This window comes from Mytilus edulis, chromosome 9, assembly GCF_963676685.1.
Source record: "Mytilus edulis chromosome 9, xbMytEdul2.2, whole genome shotgun sequence".
NCBI classification, from domain to species: domain Eukaryota; kingdom Metazoa; phylum Mollusca; class Bivalvia; order Mytilida; family Mytilidae; genus Mytilus; species Mytilus edulis.
In genome coordinates, this window is record NC_092352.1 from 34,110,054 (window position 1) to 34,123,134 (window position 13,081).

The 13,081-nt window shown below is 32.8% G+C and overlaps 1 protein-coding gene across 3 annotated transcripts in view; it reads right to left on the reverse strand.

The window, feature by feature from the left end:
• The window catches only part of LOC139488197 (sodium-coupled monocarboxylate transporter 1-like), a 58,581-nt gene that overhangs the window by 12,148 nt on the left and 33,352 nt on the right, over nucleotides 1–13,081 (reverse strand). For all 3 annotated transcript variants that reach the window (XM_071273652.1, XM_071273653.1, XM_071273654.1), the window contains 5 exons: nucleotides 11,153–11,218; nucleotides 8,585–8,636; nucleotides 7,792–7,859; nucleotides 3,701–3,855; nucleotides 1,238–1,378 (listed from right to left, as the gene is read on the reverse strand). In XM_071273652.1, coding sequence (XP_071129753.1) covers nucleotides 1,238–1,378; nucleotides 3,701–3,855; nucleotides 7,792–7,859; nucleotides 8,585–8,636; nucleotides 11,153–11,218 — 482 coding nt within the window. The remainder of the gene's footprint in view (nucleotides 1–1,237; nucleotides 1,379–3,700; nucleotides 3,856–7,791; nucleotides 7,860–8,584; nucleotides 8,637–11,152; nucleotides 11,219–13,081) is intronic.

Below are 13,081 nucleotides of genomic sequence, written 5' to 3' on the forward strand. Positions count from 1 at the left end.
TCTCAAACCAGACAACAAAACAGAATTTCACGAAACCTTTTTTAGAGCGTTGTCAGTTTGTTTTCGATTTATGAGTTTGACCGTCCCTCTGGTATATTTCGTCCCTCTTTTAGATAATAAGGACATACTATGTAGATGTGCGTATCGACAGGAAATTACGATTCAATTTTTTTTCTAGGAGTTACGCCCTTTGAACTTATATGCTTCAATATACTACTATAACAGTTTGTCATCGCAACTCCTCTGAAACCACACAATAACATGTCATGAAACCTTTTTACATATTAAGGAAATACTATGCAGATGTACATCTCGACAGGTAATTATAAAAAAAAATTCTATGAGTTACTCCCCTTTGAACTTATTTGTTTTTATATATACTACTGCAACAGTTTGTCATTGCAACTCCTCTGAAACCAAACAGAATTTCATGAAATTTTGTAGATCATAGGGACAACTATGTAGACAATTATGATTCATTTTTTTTCTAACAGTTATTTTATTTCATGAATGTGGGGACGTGGGGGTATGTGAGCGCGCTAATGTTCTTTAATTATAGGACAAAAAAAATGGAATAAAGAATAGTCCCTAGGTTCATATGACCAAGAACTTCTACTATTGTTCAGTTATCAACGTAAACATTTCTTTGTGATTGAATACGGCTTGCTTGTGATTAAAGTCCTTTAGCAAATATTTCATGAATATAGAGGAACACAAAACAAATCTGGGATGAATGATGGGACATTTGGACTGACAGTGACAAATATTGCATCTTATATAGGGTCAGAATATTTACAAACTAACATGCCGCCAACAAGCGACCCTTCACAGAGTTATTGCGAGGGTTATTTATATAACGTGGAAAGAGCGTGGTAAACTACACGAAACATTGAATTCAAAGTACCTATCAAAACCAGAGGTGACTGTATTTATATGTAGCCATATAATAGGTGTAACCGTGAAGAGATCAGTGACTCAGATACGACAAGTAGTATGTTACTTTATTTTGTATATATAATGATTGTAAAGGGTATTTGTCCATCTGACCGACAGAGATTATTGGACTTTCATACCAATTTGACATTAATTAATGCATGGCATCATTACATAAAAGTTTAATAATCGAAATAGATTTTCACACGAAGGTGTATATTAGTCCGAATGGAATAAGTTTTTTTTTGTAAATATAATACAATCTTCGTACCACAAATTCGACGTCACATAAAAGTTTCCTTACCTTTGTGAGTTTTTAAGTGAAGGACATGTCAGCGTTCTTTGTACCATTGCCTGATTGGTTCCGAACAGTATAGTCCACATAAATGTTTGACCAATTATAGCACCCCATACAGTATAACGTGTTGACATACTAAAGCTAAAACTACATATTTAAAAAATCATTTAATTAATTTGCATCTTGATAAAGAATCTGGTTTACATCGGGTATTGCATCAAAAAACAGAATTGTAAATAAAAACAAAATTTGATTCCATCGCTTCATGTATTGCTTTGTATTCTTGATTTCTGTAAATTGGCTTCACTAACAACACCTATAATAATATAACATAAAACGTTTCTTTATCTTAGCCTAAAAACCAACAATTGAGTTAGTATTTGTTTATCAAATGATTTTGTATTAGTACGGGTCGATGCCTCTGCTATTCTTGCGGAAATGCGCATTTGATGCATTGAAATTGGTACAGTGAATTATAATACTCTAATAAAGCCGATACCTCTGCAAGTGTACTTATATTCACAGATTCCAGTAGCCAGTATTTCGGCACTGGTATGATGAAAAGGATATTGTTTGATTGACATTTTCTCATACAAAGCTCTTATCTTTTCGGTTTTGACAGCTCTACGACGATTTTATAAGCTATCAAATTATAATCTTGATATCTTTGATACCCCAGGGTCAACGTTGCTATTTCGACTCCTAGAGCATTGCAAACATGTTGTCAGCACTTCTGTGTTAACAGCAAATGTTACTGTAACAATGACGTCTCTATTTACTGTTTATATGAGTCATATTGACACAACTTTTGGGATTTTATAATATAGTTTGGCTTCTAATTTAACGCATTTTTGTTCAAACAAAATGATAAGCTATGTATCTTTCATGAATTTTATGTATGCTTCAAAGAGCTTTTCAAAGGATAAACAACATAATCGTACTAAGTCGTAAAATTATTTTGATAATGTCATTCATCTTAAGTGTATATCCCATATTAGATTAGAGGCGGGGCTTATTTCACTACACGGTTAGTAGTGGAGTTACGTCCCTTTGTATAGTAAACATGGCGTCAACGAGATGTTCGCAACGATTTGCAAGCACAACAAATCAAGAAGTTGATGCCAAAAGATTAAATGTGAATGCCGATAATACTCTGAAGGCAAACAGAAAGTGTGCAAATATACTCCGGGAATATCTGCAGGAGAAAGAACAAGATTATGACTTTGAAGAATTTGATAGTGTGCTGCTGACCCCGTATATATCGTATTAGGTCCCTAACACACTATGTAACTAATAATACATAGATTGACTGCTTATAAAAAAAAATGGCAAAGACCAATGTTGATAAAAAAATTGTTAAAACGTTTTAGATTTCGCAAGTATAAATTATACTATACTATTGGCTATAAAAGAAAGTTTTTACATTCAATTGGTTAATTCCAGAATTTACTTGACAGTAACGTAAAATATGCGTCACCGATGACCACCAATATTGGTAGCGTAGCCTCAGTGTCGTTTTCCTTTTCTTGGTTAGAAAAATGACTAAACACAACTGATTACTTGATTTTTATTTTTAACAGGACGGACAATGAGTGATTTATTTCCATTTCCCGAAGTTACCACCTTTTTTTCGTTTTGTTTACCTTAATTTAATTTAAATAGTTATCAAAGGTACCAGGATTAAAATTTAGTACGCCAGACGCGCGTTTCGTCTACATAAGACTCATCAGTGACGCTCAGTTCAAAACAGTTATAAAGCCAAACAAGTACAAAGTTGAAGAGCATTGAGGACCCAAAATTCCACAAAGTTGTGCCGAATAAGGCTAAGGTAATCTATTCCTGGTATAAGAAAATCCTTAGTTTTTCGTAAAATTCAAAGTTTTGTGACAGGAATTTTTTAAACAAATGACCATATAATGGATATTCGTGTAACACCGAAGTGTGGACTACTGGCCTGGTGATACCATCGGGGACGAAACGTCCACCAGCAGTGGCATCGACCCAGTGATGTGAATAGTTATCAAAGGTACCAGGATTATAATTTAGTACACCAGACGCATAAGACTCATCTGTGACGCTCAAATCAGAACGGTTATATAACAAAACAAGTACAAAGTTGAAGATCATTGAGGACCCAAAATTCAAAAAAGTTGTACCAAATACGGCTAAGGTAATCTATTCCTTGGATAAGAAAATCCTTAGTTTTCCAAAAAATTTAAAGTTTTGTAACAGGAATTTTTTTTTTAAAACAGGGAAAAACATGCCAGATTTAAATTTGATGTAATTTTTATCACCATACTGATAGTTTTACATCATATACTAACAATAACTATTGTACCAAAGGATTTAAAGAGAGACAAATCTGAGAGAGTAGGAGCTCATTAAAAATTGTCTGCGAACAAGTGCAAACACGTTGCAAAAATGCCTACAACTTCGACAATATTTCCTATATTTTGATAATTTATTTACTCAGTAAAATTTATTCTTCCATATTCATCTGCAATTTTCCAAACTGCTGACATCCCACCAACTTTCACAGAACCCAAAATAAGGGTTACCACGATACCTGTTAGCATAAGCACGGCTTGAAAACTATCAGTCCATAAAACTGCTTTCATACCTCCCTAAAAGAAGAAATGGCAATAATTATAGTATAACTAATCGCCGTATTTGAATATCAAAAATAAGACAACGCGTGACCGAACGACGCATGGATTAAACGAGTGCTGCGCGCACTCGTTTAATCCACGCGTTGTCTTATTTTTGATATTCAAATACGGCGATTAGTTATTCTTTTTATTACATTGGCAAATGGCTTTTTTTATGAAATTAATGTAGAAAATGTAAGGAACTATATCTTTTTCCTACGCATTGACAATTTGTTTTGATCCGACGTTATCGACGTCTTGACAACGCCTATTGTTGTATGACGTCAGAGAGTGAAATAACCACGTTTATTTCACATGTGAAATTATCGGTTTTTATCTAACTGGGAAATCAATGTAATTCATTGCAACCAATGTAATAAACGCATTTATATAATTCGAAAAAAAAATATTTGACACTCATAATTTTCTTCGAAAATGCCTGAACCAAGTCAGAAATATGACGGTTGTTTTCCTTTTGTGCTGTTTGTTGATATTGTCTAACGTATGATTTTGTCGTTTAAGTGGATTTACCTTTTTTTGGAAATTACCGTTGAGTTTTTTATTTGAATGTGGAGAAAGAGGCAACCTAAGTTTAATTAAATAGTATTCAAGTTCATCACATACATTTTTATTTGTAAACAATAGGAAGAGGGAAGCTCATGTAGTTTATCTGTGGCTTGAATGTTAAAAAGAAGATGTGGTATGATTGTCAATGAGACAATTATCCACAAAAGACCAAAATGACACAGACAGTAACAACTATAGGTCACTGTACGGCCTTCAACAATGAGCAAAGCCCATACCGCATAATGAGCTATAAAAGGCCCCGATATGATAATGTAAAACAATTCAAACGAGAAAACTAACGGCCTTATTTATGTAAAAAAACAAAAGGAACGAAAAACAAATATGTAACACATAAACAAACGACAACCACTGAATTACAGGCTCCTGACTTGGGACAGGCACATACATAAATAATGTGGCGGGGTTAAACATGTTAGCGGGATCCCAAACCTCCCCCTAACCTGGGACAGTGGTATAACAGTACAACATAAGAACTAACTATAAAAATCAGTTGAAAAAGGCTTAACTCATCAGATGGACAAAAAGACAAGTGGACGTGGCCCGGTACTTATACATCCCGACACAAAAAGACACAATGAACAGATCTGAGAGTACTCGCAGTTATCTGACAGCTAGTTCAAAGCCACTAACAACTAATAAAAAAATCATGCAACTAAGACTAAACTATCAATTCGTACACATCCAACATCCAATGGATTTAGTGTAAAGACGTCATAAACAGCCAGAGAAAAAACATGACCTTGTGCAATGCCAAGTTACAGGTATCGACAGATTGTAGATCCATGAATATGTACTGTAAACCAACTTATTTTCGCGGATACTTAATTTCGCGTTTTACCCAATTTAGATCACTTCGCGGCTATTTAATTTTGCGATTTTCTGAAGTTCAATAATGAATGATCCATGTATAACATATTCGCGACGATTAATATTCGCGTTATTTTTCTATTCGCGAAAGTCGCGAAAATAAATCGCTCGCGAAAATAAGTTGGTTTACAGTATATAGATATAACATACTAGTAACATTTAGTTAGCTTTTAATTTACTGATAACAAAATCAATATTTATACCGATAAAAACAATATTCAATGATCTTATTACAGTGTTGAATAGGTAACCTTTAAGAATAAGTTTGTTTGAAGGAGCGACAAGTTCACATGGATCATTTTCAATTTCCGGGCATGGTTAACAACATTTCCTTAAAAATGAGGATGTGCTATCCCGTTTGAAATAAGTTTACAACCAAACTTCAAAACCAACTCTTTATATCTTTGGATAAATTTAGTAAAGGTTTTAAGTAATTTATGGTAATGATATCCCTGGTTTAATAATTCACCAGTAATACATAGGTTGCGTTCGTTAAAATCAAAAACGTCACAACAGACACGGGCATAGCGAACGTAAATTTTAGTGTGGAGTTTCCCGTTTAAAGCCGAAATATCTAAATCCAGGAAAGGACAGTTATTACCGAATACATTTGATTTATTTAAAGTAAGTTCCTTTTGGTAAATTTCCGCAGTATATTGAGAAAATTTTTGATTATTTAACGAAAACATATCATTAAGATAATGGTAAGTGTTGTTGAATTTATCAATTAAATGCAATTTCGACGGGTCTTTACTGAGTTTAGTCATGAACTGTGATTCGTAACAGTACAAAAACAAGTCTGCTATTAAAAGGGCACAATCAGTGCCCATTGGGATACCTACAACCTGTCGATAAACTTTGTTGCCGAAACTTACTTAAATATTATCAAGGAGAAAATTAACAGCTTCAATCATCTCATCACACCTCAAGCAAGTATATCTAGCATATTTACCTTTCTCATTAGAGAAGAAGGCTTTAAATGAATTGCAACAAATATATCTACATTCAGCTTTACCAAACGACCATTTAATTAAATAGGAAAACTTTTGTTTAATAAGCTAGTGTGGAAATGTAGTGTAAAGAGTAGAAACATCAAAACTATTAACAGAATCAAAAGGACCATCAAAAGCACGTAATTTATCTGAAACATCCAAAGAATTTTTAACACTCCAAAAATGGTTTATACCACTATGTTCATATATTTTATTACAATAGTTTATGATAACTCTTTAATAGTAGTTAATGAACTAGTTAAGAGCACTGAATGCTTACTTGTAGAACACTTACTAGAGGCCGAGATGAAACGATATTTAAATGTTTTTTTGTGTACATTTAGTTTAGGTAGCCAATACATAGTAGGGACCTTCAAATGATAAGAAGAAACCTTATGCTTTGATGTGGTTGTGATATTCTTGTTTACTATATGACTCTCTGTGGAGCGGATGGACTTGAATATAGATGAATTTAAAACTTCATTCTTAAGAACGTCCGTCTAGTATTTACAGCATACCCCCACCATATTGTTGGCTGCTTTGTCGGCCGGTACAAACACAAACCGCTTTGAAAGTATTTGAAGTTTATTTCTTATTCTGGAAATAGGTGTATTATGTACTCGTTTATTTACTTCTAAATTATTTTCAAAATATGATATTCTCTTAAGTACCACATTCATACATTTATTTAAATAAGAATCAAGAGATTTTTTATCAGATTTTGCAAACTAATCATCTTGGAACTATTCATACTTAAACATTGGTACTTCTTATTGCAATGTAACATCAGAGTATGCTATACTTATAATTTTCAAATGCTTTTTACAAGTTTCTTATAAGGATTCCTTACACATATTCTGAAAGAACTGTCTATTACATGTAATGCTGAAACACAACATTGCTCTCTAATGATTACTCTAGCTGAATAACAGGAACATGCGATTTACTATTGCTAACATTTACTCTATGTTTCAATACTATAACTGACACTAACTCTCTTTTTTTGTGTGCAATGCTGTATTATTACTCAAGTTATTTCACTTGACTGGGCGGAGTCTAGCTGGTTCGCTCATAATAAACCAGTCCATCTTAACATAGGTGTTTTAGGATAAACTCATCAATAAAGTGTGCAATCATTGTTTTGTAAATTCATTTGATGACACTGATAGGTGATTAGAAATCAGTAATAATTATAACGGCAATCATCCTTATCACACACATCTTCAAATAGACTGTCCTTATGCAAATTAAAAATAAACTCCGCCCGATCAGTTGAAATAACATTGGTAATAACTCTTGTTTTAATAGCATGAGTAACATTTACAATTTGTTTCAATATTATAACAAACATTATAATTTTGTCTCAATTCTATGAGTAACATTTACTCTGTTTCAGTACTATGATTATCAATTAATACACAATACGTAGTTCTAATGGATTACACATTTGTATATGTATACTTACTATAGATGTATATACTATGCATACAATCCCAGCAGATAATATTGTTCCCCACAGCGAAAGTCCAGTTACTGTCATCAGAATAATAGAATTATTAAAACAAAAAAGTTTACAATAAGAATAAACAACTTTTAAATGTTGAATTATGTTTTACTGTTGAAAAAAATGAACGAAGAAAATCTACGATTGATGCTATGAAAACTTACGCGCGAGCGCACGCGACGTATGATTTTACGTTGTTTTCTGTCAGTTTCATTATAATGGAGATAACAATATTGTCTTTTAAGCTCAGATGGCATAAATTGGTGATTTGATAGTCGCAAATCCCCATTTACTGGCTGCGCAAACGCGTCGCCAGTATACTTAATTTGCAACCATCAAATCACTTATTTCAGCCGTCGGAGCTTAAAATACAATACATATACCTCCTAATGTTTAAATTGAATGTGCTGTAAGATTTTTGTCTGGATTTACCTTCACCTGGAACGCTCAGTGTCGAATAAATGAAAGCCTAGGTGTTATAAGAACAGAAAACGGTTTAAGTACTACATAACAAACAATGGACCTGAAGATAATAGCCACATCCATCGGTCTCAAAGTGTGATCATATGAAAACAATCGTCAATTATGATTAACATCACAAAACTGATTAATGGTTATCAAAAAAGAAAGAAATAAAAGCCTAAAAAAAAACTAATAACTAAGTATTTATTTAAAGTACGTCTCATTTAATTACCGTCATTACCTTCCGTTATTTTTTTTTTCTTCTTAATTCTATAGTAAAATTCATAGCTACCTGCATTAAATGCCAGAGCTGGAGCATATAAAACGATTGCCATATACATTATCTGAAAAATAAGACAATTTAAAGAAGTAAATATAGATTTACTATTATTGCATTCCTTTGAGCAAAAAACCTCTTAACGAAATATAATCTCTTTAGAAGGGACTATAATAAAAACTAGGTTGAGTAATTCGTTGGTTTTTTTTTATCAAGAGATACGTCGATCATATACAGTTTATGCATTATGGAACGCATATCGATCTGACAGAAAACGACCTGTCAAGTTACTTTGAAATGGTGTTGGCCGTTTGGTATTTATTTATAAATTGCATTGAAGGCGTCATGCGTTTTAAATAATAAGTTTGTATAAATATCGAGTGAAAGTCAGAGACTAAAACTGAACTTTATACTGCAATCTAAAAAAGGCCTGACATCATGCTCGCGGAGAAATATACAACACAATGAAATTACATTTACCTGTTGAAACCAACACTCGATGGTGAACGAAATCGTTTGAGTATGGACTTAAATATCAACCATAAGCATAAAACATCATGATTTATAGGTTGCAAACAAAAAATATTGACAAATTAAATATGTTTTTCCAATAATTGCAAAAGAAACAATGTTGAGTCGTTCCACGCATCGTTGTATGCATTGGAAACAAGAACCGGTTGAAGAGGTCGTATGAATATTCAATATTATTTCTGCAATTTCTTTTTAAATATTCATAAGGAAAAGTGATATCGGGTCAGTGATTGTATATGACATAGAAATATACAGTCAACGCATTTTGACTGCTTTAATAGAACGAGTGCAGTAAAACCGTTTCACAAATGATATCGGATATGTTCCTTACGTCGTAACTACAATCCCCTTCCCTTTCATGAATATGTCCTACCGAATTAGACTATTTACCGGATTTGTAATCACTTAAGCAACACGACGGGTGCCACATGTGGAGCAGGATCTGCTTACCCTTCCGGAGCACCTGAGATCACCCCTAGTTTTTGGTGGGGTTCGTGTTGTTTATTCTTTAGTTTTCTATGTTGTGTCGTGTGTACTATTGTTTTTCTGTTTGTCTTTTTTATTTTTAGCCATGGCGTTGTCAGTTTGTTTTAGATTTATGAGTTTGACTGTCCCTTTGGTATCTTTCGTCCCTCTTTTATAAATAATAGTACTTAAAGGGCAAATGAAAAAAACCACTTCTATTAAACTGCAAGTATTTCTAAGAAATGAAATTCAGTCAGACGTTTTGGAAAATATATAAATTACATCTACAACTACAGTTGCTAGAATAATCTAAAGTGCAACAGTTTCATAAAGGTATGGATAGATATAAACACCAGTCGCTACGTCATGGAGTAAGTGAAATGAAAGAGAAACAACACAACTATAAAATTAAAAGGTGTCCTGAAGAAAATTCAAAAATTATTAGTGTACCCTGTTCAGTCCGCTGTTGTGCACTGGCTACATGTTAAGCAGCTCAATTTGTTACTGAAGACTACATATTTTGTACAATAACCTTTGAAAAGTTGAGATAATACAGCTCAAATGATGCAGCACAATCCTATCAAGATGATTCTTTTTTTTTTAATCATGGTACTTTTCGCAGAACCAGAAAGCCAAAACTAGAAACATAAGTACTGAATTTGTCAAACACTATATAGCTTAACATAAAATTAAAATGACTGGTTGGTATTAAAAAATGTCAATGTATGTTTTACTTCTACAATTAAATGTTGTTTAGATTTGTTATTTATATAAAATATGAGTTTATTTGTTAAACTTTCCTCTTTTCCCGTTTTCATTACTAAAATAGAAAACTTTATCTCATTGGTAAATGTAGACATAAATGGAATCTCATATTACAGTGAAAACTATGCCTCAAACTGCTCCCCTTTCGTATACCATTAAACAACAGATGGCAAGATATATGTGTTCCTCATAACTTTTATTTCTGTAAACGATTGTTATAAAAATGGTATGATATCTGTTCCTATCAGAACAACTTTTATATCATAATTTCGTCTCTAATATTACAAAAGAATTTCTATCTATTCCATGACATTCTAGGAGACCTGTACAAACTGTAAGTAAATATAATATTTTCATTCATTTAACGAGTGAGTTGAAATTCACAAGGAAAGATATATTTCACATTAACAGGACATACCATGTTGACTCAGACCAGACCAGTGTATGTAATGCGTCGTGATGAGTTATAAAACAGCAACTTTCGTTATCACTAGGGAGGTGAAAACCCCGTAAGCTCAACCAAACATATTACCAATGTTATTTCAACTGATCGGGCGGAGCTTACGTTTTAATTTCCATACGGATAGTCTCTTTGAAGATGTGTGTGATAAGGATGATGGCCGTTATCGTTATAATTGATTTCTAAACACCTATCAGTGTCACTAAACTGATATACAAAAGAACTGATAGTATGATATAGGACGAATAACTGAACACTTGTCTATAGATAGATTCTTCAATAAGCGAACCGATTAAGCCCCACCCAGTCAAGTGAAATAAATCAAGTAATAGATACGAGTCTAATACAAAGGTAAAACTTACCATGTAGACACAAAAACAAATTGTGACTAATATTCTAACACTCTTGTTAAAACGTAGTTCCAGATACTGAAAAAGAAAATACTAACATCTTAATATAAATTAAAATACTGGACGATGTCATATACTTAATATGGCTTTGTGTTTGCATTGAAGTAACTTACTTATGTTGTTGGGATTAACGAGAGTAAGCAACAATTTTCTATTTAAAAAAAATTAGAATTGCTTTTCCAGAGTTTTGGACTCTTTAGCGTTTGTAGACGTTCAAGAACATCCTTCTACATTTTCTGCTGAACCCCTATTTACTGACTTGCGTTCTACAGTCTACATTTTTCATTTCATTCTTGCAAAAATTTCTGTAAGCAGAAATAGGGCATATCATGAGATCTTGGCCAGCTGTGTACTAAGAAAAAATCCTAAACAAACCTTTTAGTAAAGATAAACGAGCAAAGCCTTGACCTAGTGAAGATTTTTATTTATATAAAAACAAATCGGATTTGTCCTAATGTTTTAACTGATATTATTGAACAATTATTATAATTTTTATATCATTTAAATTACAGCCAACAAGATTCAGAAAATAAGATAATGACCTCATGATCAGGACAAAAAACAGGAACTCACTAACGTTGCAAGTTATGAGAGAAGAGGGTCAGGTGAAATGACATTTATGAAAGTGTATGGCCCATGTTAATACAAATGTATAAATGTCTTAGACCACACGTAAATAACCTCCGGACATATCACAAGGAAATAAATAACAAATGTGATAGTTATAAGAGAAATGGGTCAGGTGCAAATGACATTTATGAAGTCCGTTGGCACTCATACCACATCTTCTGTTATATATTTAATACATTTCCCCCATATTTTGGAGTAAGAAGAAACTTTCCCAAATACATTTTAATATTCTCTATACCTGTTTCTTAACATTTTGCTGTGATTGAAATAAAGGTTGAAACGGGAGAATAATGTTTCATTATAGCCAGTTATCAAAGGTACTAGGATTATAATATTATACGCCAGACGCGCGTTTCGTTTACATAAATAAAACTCATCAGTGACGCTCAGATCAAAATAGTTATAAAGCCAAACAAGTACAAAGTTGAAGAGCATTGAGAACATTATAGACCTTATAATAGCTCAATCATACACACAGCGATTAAAAAAGTGTTATTTCCTTCATTTATAGATCTATGTTTAATTGTTATTGTGTACTTTTATACTTCTGGTAGGAAACTTGGACCATTGTGTAGTCTAAATCTGTAGTTCCAGAGGAGAGGGTTAAACACTTACAAACATTTTTATCCTCACCACATTCGTGCCTGTCCCAAGTCAGAAGCCTATATCTGAGCACTTGTTGGATGTTCATGTCTATATATTTGTTTTTCGTTCATGGGTTTGTTATACAATAGGTCGTTACTTTTATCAATTGTATTGTCATGTATTCTTCAGGTCGAGTTATTTTAAGGCGACCATACGGTATGGGTTTTTTCCCATTGTTGAAGGCCATACGTCTGCTTATATTGGCTAACATTCAATTCCTTTCGATATATGTCTTATAACAGATTTATTTTAATTCCTAAATGCACTTTGAATAATCTACAAACTGCCACGTTTATTTTTGTTTTGTTTAACATTGACATTCCACAATTTGAGAAGACGAACTAATACGTGCTTGACCTAAATAAAAGGCCTGGTAAAAAGGGTTTCGATAACTGAAATACGCATGTCATACATCATTTTGCATATACTTTAATAATATAAATTTACGAAATTACAAGTTTCAGTGGGACAGACAACCGCAGAATCGAAATATATTAAAGTGCGTGATCTAGTGTCATTTCTATAAAGTTCTATAAAGTTCCAGTATGAACGCTTCTGTTTTATAAGGGTATATATGGTGATTTTTTCAGAGACAAGTGTCTGTCA